This window comes from Phoenix dactylifera, chromosome 15 (genome assembly GCF_051530095.1).
Source record: "Phoenix dactylifera cultivar Ajwa chromosome 15, Ajwa_hap1_PhDact_Kaust_v1.1, whole genome shotgun sequence".
Taxonomy (NCBI): domain Eukaryota; kingdom Viridiplantae; phylum Streptophyta; class Magnoliopsida; order Arecales; family Arecaceae; genus Phoenix; species Phoenix dactylifera.
Genome location: NC_143204.1, coordinates 19,897,899 through 19,912,484, shown reverse-complemented (window position 1 = coordinate 19,912,484; position 14,586 = coordinate 19,897,899). Strand labels below are relative to the sequence as shown.

General features: G+C 39.4%; 1 protein-coding gene across 1 annotated transcript; it reads left to right on the top strand.

Annotated features, from left to right (window-relative positions):
* The first annotated feature begins 8,914 nt into the window (after positions 1-8,914).
* LOC149751260 (uncharacterized) lies at positions 8,915-10,851 on the top strand. Its single transcript, XM_089927423.1, has 3 exons — positions 8,915-9,090; positions 9,203-9,593; positions 10,783-10,851. Exons 1-3 carry the CDS (start codon positions 8,915-8,917, stop codon positions 10,849-10,851), a joined length of 636 nt encoding a protein of 211 aa, XP_089783549.1.
* Positions 10,852-14,586: the final 3,735 nt, after the last annotated feature.

The following is a 14,586-nucleotide window of genomic DNA, read 5'->3' as shown; positions in this document are numbered from 1 at the left end:
ATAGGAGTGAGCCTTTTTCAACATTATGTCGCCATTACACAAGATGGTATGAAGAATAGCCACATAGCACAGCCTGCTAATAGTGACGGTAACGATCTAATTAAGTGGTAGCCTCTTTTTAATTCACTTTTAAATTAATAAGACCTAATCATTCAGTTCCACCCTAGGCCACCTTAATTGGTCACTCTCATGGAATCTAAATGAGAAGCCTAACAAATTAAACCAGAAGGTGGGAAAAGGGAGAAACCCAATTGGGATGCTCTTCTATAATCCACAAACTCCAAACTCTTCCCATGTGTGAGTATGGAAGTTTTGTGGGGCTTGGACAAAGGGCTACCAGTTTCTTGCAAGTTTGCTATTATTAAGCATAGGGAGGGAAATTGCTTGGCTGGATTCAGTGTTAGGCATGGCTTGTCTCTATATCAACTTGCAAGTTATGATGTCCCACAGCTCATCTCCTCCACGTCCAAACAAAACTTTAGGCCATTAATTCACACATTCGCATGCATGTATTTTCCCATCTCAGCAGACAGGTGTCGGCCTCCTAGATTGTGATGGTCGGATTTTGTACCTGACCTCACACACTCGAGGCTACTCGGTCAATGACCTCAGAGCAATAGTAGTGTATAGTGCGTATTGGGAATGGTTACCCCAAACACTGTTTTTGAGTGCTTTCCATTTGTTTGCCGAGCCAACGGTGCTGTTTTTGTCCACTATTCCAAGTTCCCTTGCCATTTCTTAATTACCAATGTTCTTGTTGAATTTTTGGACCACTTGGAGGTCCTCTGTGAGTAGAGATTAGGATACTGTGGTTTTGATGGAGTCTTTAGGTTAAAAGAAAGAAACAGAGTTTTTATCAGACAAGCAGTATGGAATGGATCGAGTTCTCAACTCAATCCTTTTCCTCATGGTATACTGCGTTAAGGTGACACCAAGAACAAGTTACCTTTGATTATACCAGTGCTTCGGACAACTGCTTGTCCTCCTTTTAATTGCTCCCTAGGATTCTGGTTTTTGGTCTTTGTATTGCTTTTATTTGTTCTTTCTTGTTTAATTTTCTTGAGGAGTTTTATCTTTCTTTGATTCTCTTAAAAAAAGTGGATTAGATTTCACCTACTGACTCTTTCTCAAAAAATAAAATAAAGTAAATAAAATAAAAGCAGTTTCAAATACTGCAGAGTAGGTAGTGAATTCAAAGTACATTGTGTGTGATTTGTTGATAGCATACATGGCGCTATTGTGAAAGACACCAAATGTTCTAGTTCAAGACTCTGAATGGTAGATCATGAAATATTTATACATAAATAATGATAAAATGGATGGATTTCTCTCGACTAAAATAAAAATAAAAACAAAAATTTCTAACTAATCTGATTATATTGGACCTAATCCAACTTGGTTAATTTAACATGGAGCTCTCAACTCTACCCAACTTGATTTATAGTTTCATACAAGTAGACAAATCAAATAGTGCCTGACTGTTGACCTTCTTAACAGGTGGGATTTACACTTAACTTGTATATGGTGCCTTTGGATAGAGGATAACAGTCAATCTTCAACAGCCACCTCTGAAACTATGGAGTCAGTAACCATCATCGAACTTTTCAAAGACTGGACAAGCCCTCTTTGCCCAAATGTGCACTATGTTTTCTCTTTCATGTCAACCAACTCACTCCCTCTCCCCCTCCCTCTACTCCTCTGTTACTTGTTTTCAATTGCTTTAGGAAATCTAGGTGGGCCTAAAAGCCTTTCTGTCTTCCTATAAAGAATGAAAAATCATTTCCTTTCCTTTCTTGTGTCCTTAATTTCTCATATTCTTGTTTTGATTCGAAGACAACGTAAGGCTGATGGAATGGGAGAAAGATCGAACGCAAGTCTTTAGGGGCATCTATGTCATCAAAATTGAAAAATTAAGAATTGTTCTAACTTAAACTGTCATTAAGCATTCCAAACTGCAAAGAATCTCCTAGTCCCTCCTCCCAACGTAGTTCAGGCAAACGGCAAGCTCTCACATCTTACACAAAGTTGACATGAAAAAAGCTTCAAGTAAACCAATTTACCTCAACTTATATTGCGTTTGGGTTAGAGTTATTTTGGTTTCCGGGATCTCTAGTTACAAAAAAAAAAATCATTAAAACTATAGAAATGTAGTATTCCAACAACAAATAAATTAGAACAAATTATAAAAAAATAGAAAATTCATTAAAACTATTGCTTAATATATGTGAAAAAACTACTAAATAAACTCCCAAAATTCTTTAGGCACATGCCATTGCCACGCTTTCTTCTTCTCACCCTAACTAATTATTAAAAAAAGGAAACCAATATCATAGCATTTCATGCATCACCCAGACTACAAACTCAGGTATATACCATAATAATAAACAAACTGGGACTTAAATTTAAAAACAAAAGGCCGTACCTCTGCATCAGAAGAGAGAGAGTGCATGGTAATCTGATCTGCATTCCGACAATATATTTCCTATGACAACGTCATGTGTCATGTTGAGCATTGATGCTACGTCCAAAGTATTTTCTCGAAATGCATGAACCTTTAGCGTGGATTTTAGAAGCCACGTGAGCGAATAAATCATACTTTGCGCGAAAAAACGACAACGTAGGGCACGAAAATCCCCGCATCAGCCCCTTTTTTTTCTACCACCAAAAACGACTGCCAACTCAAAGCCATGAACACCACGCATCCCCACAAACACAAGCAGCCAACGTTTAATCAAAAAATATCTAGACAGAGACTGATGAGGGCATGGTTGGTTCAATGAATGAGAGCCTCATCAGTCTCCAAACCGAAGATTTTCTACTTATCAATCAATCTTGCTACCAAAAACTCCTGCCTTTTCTCAATGAGGACATCAAGTCTTTTCATTTACCCTCTCCCTCTTTTTCTTGTTTTCTCATGGGTTTGAATTGACAAACCATGGAGTCTTCTGGGTGCTTTTCTGTGGTTGCAACGGTGAAGCAAGTTCGGAAATAGGTTTGTGTTTGTAATGTATACTCAAATCTGGCCCAATCGGTTCTAATTTTAATAGGTGACTCATGCTATGTTTAATAGGATATATTCAACTCCGACCAGATATATTTAATTCAACTTCAAAGCATGTCTAGTAGCTCTTAAACCCTTGTTGTTTTTCTTGAATTAGATATTGAGTTGGATAACCCGGATGTTTGGGCGTAATCAAATCCATTTGGTTTTGTTCAAATTGTGCTTGATTCTACCCTCTATATGATTAAATTAGATCTCATGTCCCAATTTCGAACTTGCATCGCCAAAATGACCTACGTTGGTTTGCATTCTTATAGTAAAAGAGCATTACCAATTCGTGATCTTGGTAATCTAGAATTCTAAAAATGATAAATTAGAAACAAACCTAATTTTTGACTCTTATTATTATTATTATTATAAAGCTACTACCTTAGCACTTGGGCTCATTCTATTGTATCTGTCGGTCTAAGTCTCTTATCATTGCACGAAGCAATCGGGGGTGGCATTCTTACAGTATTTTTCAAAATTTATTGGAAACTTATACTAATCCATGTGTTCAGACTCAAATAAGCCCAAATTGCATTATTATAAACTAACGCATGTCTACCTAGTTGCCTGCCCCTCTGGGTTCTTGTTAGATTGTGTCGCTAATCTCAATGTTGGTAGGGTGGGGAGTGTGATGTTGGCCTTTCTGTCCCTCCCCCCCACCCTAAAAAAAAGGCCAAGTGGACGGGAGAATCTAGGGCCTTATAATATTCCACGGGCACAAATGCAAAGAGCAGGGAGTTTTGTCTTGTGGGGTCGGGTTTATTGGGAAAATCCATAGAATCTGGAATCCCTTGAAAGTCGAAACCAAAGCCATGTCAAGTCTTGTCCCCACTCCTTTCTTTGCGTAGTCTATTATATTATGATAGAAATAGAGGAGGTCAATGTGCCAGGCCCACCATCAAGCCCGACCAGTGCATGGTGTGGCCTTGGACTAGGGAAGAAAGGAGGGCATCTTGTAATTTGTTGCCTAAAGACAACTCAATTCAAATGAGAAATAGTATCCAAAAAACCATAATAATGCATAACTCAATTGGCTATCAATGACCGTTTGCTTACAACATGATGACGTGGATTTGATTGCAAAAGATGAAGTTGTTTTTTTCTTTTTTGAGATTGCAAAAGGCTAATTTCTATCTTCCATCCTATTCTAAAAGGCGATACTGTCCAGAATTGACTCTTCATATCTTTATCCAAATAGCAAGAGAAAATATCATCCTAACAAGTACCCGATGGCTTTGTGATAAAAAATTGCAAAGTTTCAGTCATATATCTATATGGTTTGTTTGGATAACCGGCTCATCTAGCTCATTATTGGATATTATTGCAAACTATCCTATATACGTACCCGACTAAATACATCGGTCAAAAATTTAAAACAGATTCAAAATCAAAATCAAAAGGATGGACCGATACTATTTATTTGCAGCATATTTTCCTCACAATAGCGGCAATGATTTAGGGGCACTAATGGATGAGTTATTCTCATGAATATTTGGAAACTTGCTAGCTTTCGAGCCATCTCTATACCTTATAGACCCATAGGCAATTGTAATTGTTGATTCCATTTCTGGCACATCGAGCTAACGACAATGTAAACACCGTCTTGTTTGCTTGTACCAACTATGCTTAGATATACAATCTCCTTCTTGACATGATTATACAAGCAAATCATCCGGAAAGAGTGCAGTACAATTAGATGAATCATTGATTTCAGGATTTATTGCACAACAATTGATGTCTTTGCTGGTTGGTTTTCTTGGCGTGTCTCGTAATCGCTTATACGCACATAATTCCTCACTTGGTAAGGCTCAATCAATCAGGGGTCATTTAATCCATGATCCTACCAAAAGTAAAGGAAAAGGGTACAAAGAAATTGGAATTTTGCATGGGACGGTTGCGGAGCAGGTACGAACGTGCGGCCATGATTTGACGCGGGCACGTCGGTCACGTCTGGACGAGCACCAGGAACGTCATCTCCGAATCACACGTGGCAACACATTGACCGATTGTACCGGTGGGCTCCACCATGGGGCCCGATGGATCCCTTCCCCCTCATCAAAAGCCGCTCGATCTCAAAACCACCAGCCACAACCGCAGTTTCTCTTGGGAAACTTTTGCTCGAGTTTTTCCCATCGCAAAGAAGACCCTCAAATTTTATATATTTTGGCATATGGATATATCACATGGCGTCTTGAGATACGTGCAGAGGGACCCAATCTAAAGGGCTACCATAAGAAAACAATGAACCTTTTAATTTACGCAGGAAACCCCTCGCATGGTTCCAAATATTCTATGTACCCAAATCATATTAAGCCCTTTGGGTATACCCGAATCACAGGGTGAAGCATCTCCACGGGAATAAATGTTTCCTCTCCTAAGTATGGTGTCGGAATTCTTTATTGCTCACTGGGAGTTAGATCATTCCTATCCACGTGGGAGAAACGTGGTGGGGTGTTTTTTTTTTTTTTTTGTAATGCATGGCTTTGACATTTGCGGAAATAAAATTGAGAGATTATCCTTCCTTAATTCAAGATTGTGAGATAATTACTCAAAATTAAAAGGCCGCGAGGTAATTGCTCGGGCTAACAGATCAGCTGGTTTATTAGATTTCATAAGGTAATAAAATGCAACTTTGAGAGTGTCATTGGACCATCAAATTTCTAATCTTGTTAAGGATTGTAGCAGTTCCTGTCTATTTTTAATTAAGCTCACTAAAGCTTGATTGTTAGCCAATATTTCCACCTAATTCAATTGTGAATCCTAAGTTGTTTGCAATCCTTGACATAAGGCCTCTCTTAAATGCTCATAACATCTGACCTCGGCAAGATCTTGTAACTCCCCACAAATCTTGCTTGACCATGTACATTGATCGATGATGCATCAGAACACAATTGAACAAATCTACTAGATGATGGATACCAATGGGACACTCAATACTTCCTTTGAGTTATTGTACCAGTCCTAGTCCAAAATATGTTCACTATCCTTATGAGCCACATTATTAGGCTATATATTGATATACATGTACATTATTGTAAATAGAGATACATGATATAGAGATTTCATCATCATCTTCTTCTCTTTTTTTCAGCCTTTCTTCAACATTTTGTGTCTAGAATCTTAATTTTTGACTTGCCACTGTAGAAGAAATCGAGCATCTCTTTAGCACCTAGCATTTCTTGCCCTAATGAGGGCTTAGATGTTTAATTGTAACGGTGAGCTCGAAGAGCTAAAATAGGAATTGGAGTATGCTGGGATGTGATTGTAAAATTAAGGTTTTGGAAAAAAATTGATATCTTTTGGAGGATCATATATATATATATATATATATATATATATATATATATATATATATATATATATATATACACACACACACACACACACACATATACATACCGGCTTCATACCTCGCAAAAGCTGATGTGCTGCAAGTTGTGTTGATATCCGTTTTGGAACTTGCAGAGAAATTTGGCATCCATTAACTTTGGCGAGTTAAGTCGGATCTGTTCACAGGTCACAAGGGTCTAGATGCAAACTTTGGAACTAATGCTTGTGGCAGCAATTTGGCCAGGCCTAAACGTATGTGATATCTAGTAAACGTAAGACGTAGGTATGGGAATGCAAAAGAGAGACATTCTGGAGCGATTTTAATATATACATGGATCAAGTTGATTTAGGCTCGATAACGTGGCACCTTACGGGCTGGAGTTGCTCTTTGTGGGCCTCAACCAACACCCCCCACCCAAACATTGAAGCCCAATAGTTTACCCAACTTACATAATGCAAGGTATATCCCTCACTAGGAACTCAACATATGCAATGCACATTTAAAGTTATATATAAAATAAAAAGGAAAAATATAACTATTTGTAATTAAATTATACGAATTATATTGTAAACAAAAATAAAAATAAAAGTATTGCATACATGAAATTAAAATTAGGCAGTAGTTTAGAGACATGGGCTTGATGGATTGGAGATAGAGAGAGTACTTTCGAAATGTCTAGAGTTGAAGTTAGTAGAATACTTAGAATTAGTGGAGGGATTGGTTAGATTGGAGAGAGAATGGTTTGTATGGTTAACAAAATATAGTATTTTAAATATCTATGAAAAATATCATTGATGATATGATTTTGAGATGATGTTTCTCTATAAAACAAATAACATATTGGTTAGTAAATTTTCTAGACAGAATTATATTCTACTTTCATTTATAATATAGTATAATTTTTAAAGAAAAAAAAACTAATTGTGCTTCAAAAATAGTTTATTATACTTTGGGGGTATTGGAGAAATTGAGCTTATCAAATAATGCTATTTGTTTGGGATGTAAACCTAATCTAATCCGTATGCGGTGCAAACACAATGGATGTTGGGTAGGATATAGGTTTCAACCTGCACGACCCGAGCTAGTTGTTTGATAGGTATGATTTGGGTCAAATTTTAGACTTCCCGGTCTGGCTTCATAGCTAATCAGGCTCAACCTGACCCAGTAGTCCTCCTGATATGCTCTCCAGCAGTTCAGCTCTATGGGAATATGATGCTCTTCAACAAAATGCTTTAGGTTTTGAAACATGTGGCTGAGCTAAGGAGCACCTGCTTTTCATTTCTCAATATCACTTGTTCAGATTTTTTGCAACGGAAATGTATCAATGTTCAGTCCTTTATTGTGCTTCAAGTTGAGAGAAAAGCAACAAAACTAACCCAGTGCAAATATCTTTTACAACCTTAATTTTCAGAACCTCTTATAATTGGGGTACATGATTTGGATTCTGCAATGTCCAGCTGCATCCAATTTCTCGAAGAGAGCTTCTTTCTTTTTGAATAAATTATAAAAACCCTTTTGAGATTAGAAATGAATTGCACTTATACTCAATAGTTTGAAAAATCTATACTTACCCCTCTTGAGATTTATTTTTATCCTACATTTCAACTCATAATTTAACGGAACATTAGTCAAACCATTAATCTTAAATAGAACCCAAATGACACATCAACATGATAAAAAAACCAAAATAACCTTAAGTGGTATAACATTCATCTAAAGATATAAAAAAATATGTGTATCCTTCTCTACCATCAAAAAAAATTTCGACTTTTTACATGAGGTAAACAATTTTGCTAACATCGTATGTATAGGTTTTACAAGTAATTAGGTGTAAGTGTAACAAACGAAATCTTTAAGAAGGTTTTTGTAATTTTATTTTTTGGTTCAACCACTACAGAAAAAGTGGGTTTTTTTAGCCTAGCGTCAACATTTGCCGATGCTTTTAACAAGCGTCGGCAACAGACGACGCTAATAAGGGTCGGTGTAGTCGCGGGCCTAAGACGACGCTAAAAAGCGTCGTCGGAAGCCAACGACCTCTCCAAAGGCGTCGGAAGCCAACGAGCTCTCAAAAGGTGTCGGAAGCCACCGCCCTCTCTCTCTCATCCCTCCTCCCTCAACCCATTCCAGAGATCGAAGAGAACGGAATGCAAGCATCTATTTAACCCTCCAATCCGTCGCCTCAAACCCTCCTCCTTCTTCCAAAACCCTCGACTACTGCGACCACTTCCCCCCTCCCCCTACCCCTGAAAACCCACCTCCTTACCCCCCCGCCCGACCAAGCCGACAGCCAGACTTTCGCCGCTGCGGCCGAGAGGCCGCCGGTCTCCGAGAACGGCCTGGTTGCCGTGACCCACAGTGGCACCGACAAGGATGTGTCCGGCGGGGAGGAGGAGATCAATAGCCGCCGCCGCCGCAGTCGCTGGGACCCTCCGGTGTCCGGCGACAGCGCTGGCGATGGGTCTTCTGGTGGCCGAAAGCGAAAGACCCGATGGGCCGATGAGGAGCCCAAGCCGGTCGTCCAGCTCCCTGACTTCATGAAGGAGTTCGTCGCCGACCTCGACCCCGAAGTCCAGGCGCTCAACTTAAGGCTTCTTGAAATCAACCAGCTTCTTCAATCCGGCATGCCCCTCGACGACCGGCCAGAGGGCGCCCGCTCCCCCTCTCCGAAGCCAATCTACGACAACATCGGTATCAAGATCAATACTCGGGGGTATCGAGCAAGGAAGCGGCTGACGAAGGAGCGGCAGGAATTCATCTCCCAGCTCATCCGCCGGAACCCAGTGTTCAAGCCCTCGGCCGACTACCGCCCTCCCAAGCTCCAGAAGAAGCTCTATTCTGGATCCCGACTCCGCCCCCCTCTCCCCCGAACCGCGGATCCTCAAGTCCCGCCTCGTCGCCGGCGAGACCCTCTACGGCCTCTTCCTCCTGCGCTCCTCCCCGACCCTCGCCGAGATCGCCGGCCTCGCCGGCTACGACTACATGGTCGTCAACATGGAGCATGGCTCTGGCAGCATCGTCGAGGCCCTCCCTTGCCTCCACGCCCTCGCCGCCGCCCGCACCCCGGCCATCCTCCGCCTTCCGGAGCTCTCTGCCGCCTGCGCCAAGAAGGCCCTCGATCTTGGCCCCCAGGGACTCATGTTCCCCGTGATCGAGTCCCCCGGCGCCGCCGAGCTCGCCGTCTCCCGCCGCGCGGCGTCCGCGGGAAACGGCAGAGTATGAAGATGAGAGGATATCATATGGTAACAGGGGCAGTGGATGTGGGGATTTTCCGGCAGGCGGCGGTGGAGGACGTGCGGCGGTGGAGGAGCGCGGAGGTGGACATTGGGGAGGAATCGAGGAAACAAGGCTCTGATTCAAAATAATTTTTAAAATATTTTTTTTTAAAAAAAATATTTATAACGACGCTTTAATGTGTCGCTAACTGGGTTTTTAGCGACGCTTAAAAGCGTCGCTAAAAACCAACTTAGCGACGCTTTCTAGAAGCGTCGGCAATTCTTTTTTCCACTCTGACATAGCCGACTCTTTGGTGATGCTTTGGAAAGCGTGAAAAGGACACAGACCGACGCTTATAAGCGTCGGTAAAGGTATTAAAAAGTGTCCGATTTTATTGGGTGTATCCGTACACGTACACGTGTTGTATAGATCGCCCGGTTTAGCCCAAAAAAAAAAAAAAAAAAGGTATTAAAAAGCGTCGCCAAATCTTGTTTTTCTTGTAGTGAACAGAAAAAGAATCTCATCTAGATTTTTTTTTTTTTTTTTTTTTTGAATTGTCAAATCTTTTATGTATCAAAATTGTAGGAATTTACTAGAAGTTGGCTTATGGAGGATCCTTTGCCTAAGAACACAGGCAGCGTTTAATTATTTCCTAATGTGCCGTTTGGTCCTCTTTCCTCTTTGCATGATGTGCTTTGGGTTACAATGTACGTCGAATTTTGTTCCTCAGCTATTGCCTTGTGCTTTGAGTTATGATGCAGATTAATTAGGAGTTATTTTCTTAATATTATTCTTTCAACTTTCTTATGCAAGGCCGTTGTCGTCCTCTGTGTTTCAGGTTGTGTGAAAGGTACCAAAATGAATATGGAAACGTTTGCTGTTCCTTAATATGCTTTCTTCAACATTCCTGTTTCTTTAAATGATGGGGATTTGCTGATGTTATTGTTCTCCCTTTTGGTTCAAGTGTTTGATACTGGTAACATATTTTATTAGCTGCTTATTAATATCATTTATTCAGCTTTGTTATGATAAAAATATGTTGCTCTTCATGTCCTACATTGTGCTTTAGGGTCAGCTATGTAAGACTAAGGATATTCATTTTTCTTCGTATCAATTTTAATCTTCTTGCTTTCTTGATTGGATTAAGCTGCTATCATTGTGATTACACTTGCCTCATATTGCGTTTTAGGTGACTGGTGGAGTATTTGGAGACAGTCTGGTATGCGCTAAAGATGAGAACGAAAAGGAGCAAAACTAATTGCCGGAGGAAGAACTTTATAGATTGTAGTTTTAACAAAAAAATATTATAATGTAGGATATGAGTGAGCAAGAGTTAAGAGATTATATATCCATTGTTTCTGCAGACAAACTAGATATTAGAGAAATTATTTCCCCCAAAATATGTTATAAATTTAGTTTATATGTAAAATAAATTATTATCGTAATATTTTCAGTTGATCACTGGTAGATTTATTTTTGTCTAGTTAATCTTTGCCTGAGTTAGTTATTTTCTCAATACGTGCAATGGGTGCCTTGCTGAAAATCTCATATAATCTTAGTAGTTATTTTAATTGATAAATATTAAGACATTAAAGTTTTCTCGATAACTAATGATCATAAAATGTGATTTGTAAGATATATACGAAACAAAAAAGGCATTTCATGTTTTTTTTGTTGTAAATTGTCACAATTTTTTTTAAAAAATATGATGTATATATATATATATATATGAATAATTACCTAGCAAACTTTTCTTTGCCGAAAAACGCCAGAACCAAATTGGAAGGCACCTAACCCTTCCAAGGTCATAGTTACGATGGCATTCAACGCCAAAAATTTGCTAGGGACTATCCTGCAGTGCAACTAATTAGCCAAAAAATAAACTAAGCTAAAAATAGAAGCCGTTGTCTAATAATTATAATACAATATTTTAATATTCATATAAATAATATTAAACAAATATTTACTATTTAATAAATTGATACAAGCAAATAATACTCTTATTTATTTTTATTGTCATCCAATTTTCTCATCTTAGTACCGAGAATAATTAACATTTTCTTCTCTAAACATATTTCGGTGGGAAAGGACTTTTTTTTTTTTTTTTTGCTCTCTCCGTTACGACGTTATATATAACGGAGGGGTTTATTATCTGGAGACATCATTTTATAATAAGAATATTGACCTCAGGCTAGCTCGGTCGCGAAACGGAATACATTAATGTTAAACTTTCACCTAAATTATTTAATTATATCGATAACGAACAAATTAATTTGGAAAGAGCATTTGACCGAACGTGCCGCCTCTGCGCGACTCGAAGAGACCAATCTAAGAAAAACAAAAAAAAAAGACTGCGGGTCCCGCGACGTTCAACAGTTTGACTCTGTCCGTTTTCTCGGGCGCCTGCACCGCCGCATGGGTTCGGGTAGTATCTTTCGCGAGAAAGGATGTCTGATCTTCTTCCTGGACGTCGACCGGTAGATCGCACCATGCGCAGATCTCGAAGTGTCTTTTGCTCGATCCAACGGTAGATTCGCTCGGAGGAACTGAATCTATCTTTCGTGCGAAAGATACAGCTCTGTCCCGACACGTGGCAGATGATGTCAGGATTCTCCATTCGTGGAAGGTGCGCGCGTCCGATGGAATATGTCCTTCCCCCATTACGCGATGGCTTAGGTCACGGCCAAGTCGAGTCACCACAGAGTGAACGTTACCTCCTTTGCTTGGATGGATGGCTCTTTGCGTACAATTAGAGAGCCAAAGGGAATGAGCGGACAAGCCAAATCAGGGAAGTGGTGCCACTATAAATTAATTTGTTTTAGAGAGCCTTGTTGATCTAATAGAGCATGTTTCCCTTTTTTATCTCCTGCATGGATTACTTAAACAGAAATCTCATCACGTAGCATCTTGAAAGAATGAAATTTAAATAAGAATAACTTCATCATGGTATTTTGTAGCAACAAATTAGACATTGTCATGGATATTAATTAGTATACTTATTAAATTATGGTGTCCAATAATCCAGAGTTCGAATTTCCTTTTTTACATTCAAGTAACTCCCGTTCTTTAATGAAAAAAATAATGTCATCTTGCATCTTTTCAGCATCCAACTACGAAAGTTGGCTAAACTTTTAAACAGCAATGTAGCTAGACAGCAATTTTTGGTTACATTAAAGTATAGCTTAGACAAAGGATATAATCTATAGACATCTACACCATTATATGGTGGTGGAAGCTGAAATTATAATAGACGAGTTTCTTGCGAGACTGAAAGAAGCTTCTCAACATAGGATGGCATTCGCATTTATTTCTTCGCCAACCGTAACCATATATTATCGACACTGGAACCCAGTAGCATAGGCAGAGGCCCACGCCACCATTAATAACTTAGCAGGATAAGTAACAGGATGCTTTATTCTTCCCACTACTGAAGGACAAGAGTAGACTGGTATATATGCCATCCTGTGTGCTTGGTGCTGGCTGGGCCCTTTGGGTGCCATTTAACTCAGACCTTATACATATACAAGTTTCTTTAAGCCATCTTGTGGAATGCTTTTTGGCTTCGGTAAGAGGAGAGGATTGATTACAAACCGTTTGTTAAAATGGAAGAATAAGAAAAAAAAATTGTAATTCTACCTCTGTTTATAATGTAAAGGAGCAGCCTTTATATAGTATCAGAAGGTTGATAAATTTTGGTAAGATCGACTAAGTTTGGCACAATCAATCTTTATGAAGATCAACCAAGTTTGGCACAATCAATCAACAATAATTCAAACACCGTTGTTGGTAAGGAATGAAGAGCATTATTTTGTAAAGATAATTTCTGGTTACACATGTGGTTTGATGATGCTATTGATGCCATATTATTGGAAGCAAGAGGGGAAGCTGACCTATTTGGTCGTTTCACGCTTCTTTATTCTCTATTAGAATACTCTTCTTTCTCTTTTGCTGATGGCTTCCCTGCCAGATAACCAAATCTAGTGATGCTATTGTCTGGGCAATTTCAAGATAACAACGCTACACATGCGGTGCTGCACTTATAGAGAGGAAGAAAAGGGTGAACGTAACCTCCTTTGTTTGGGCGGATGGCTCTTGACCCAGAATTAGAGGACAAAAGGAAACGAGCTGACAAAGACAAAACAAGAAAGTGGTAACGCTATAAACTGTAAATTTTTTTTTAAAAAAAATTTACAGTTTCATCCCCTTCAAGTTTTTGGGACTCTGAAACATCCTCTCATCTTTAAATTTTTTTTAAAAGGCCTCTTTAAGTCTCCAAATCATTTTAAATTCCAACATAATCTTATCGTCCACCTTGGTTAGTAGAATGGTATCACATGACCTTCATATGATATTATAAATTTATTATTTGACTAAAATGTTTATATCATTTTTTTCGCATTGAGTCGTAGTTTTTAAGAACCAACGGAAAGCGGGTTGTATCTTTTGCATGAAATTACAAATCCAAAAGCACTTCGAATTCCCGCATTCATCCACCTTACTTTATAGGTCTCAAAGTATCTTTAGTATATAGTTCATAGTTGTAGATCAGAAAATACACAGTTCTTAAAATATTTCAAACCTTTTCATTTATCTACTTGTGATCTTATTATATGCCCATAACCGAGAATCATTCATCGCACATATCTCAAATAACACTAAACTCTATTCATTTGCTTGCATAGATCTCAGAGCCAACACCATCTAACCGTGACCCTCACCCTCCTTTGCTGCTTGCCCAACCCCACTGCAGGTAGTTTTTCCAATCGCGCTCCTCTAGAGGACCACAAGAAAGTCATGATCGCCGCTGCTCGAGGGTGGTGCTGGCCCTTTCCGCCGTCTCGCTTCATCCGACTCCAATAGCGAGGCCCAAGCCAAGGCTATGGTGGCGATTACTCAGGTCATCATTGTCGAGAATTGCAGCTGTTGGGGGAGTGCAGCTCCCCCCCCAGTGCATGAGAACCTCGTCATCAGAGGACTGCACGACAGCCGACCT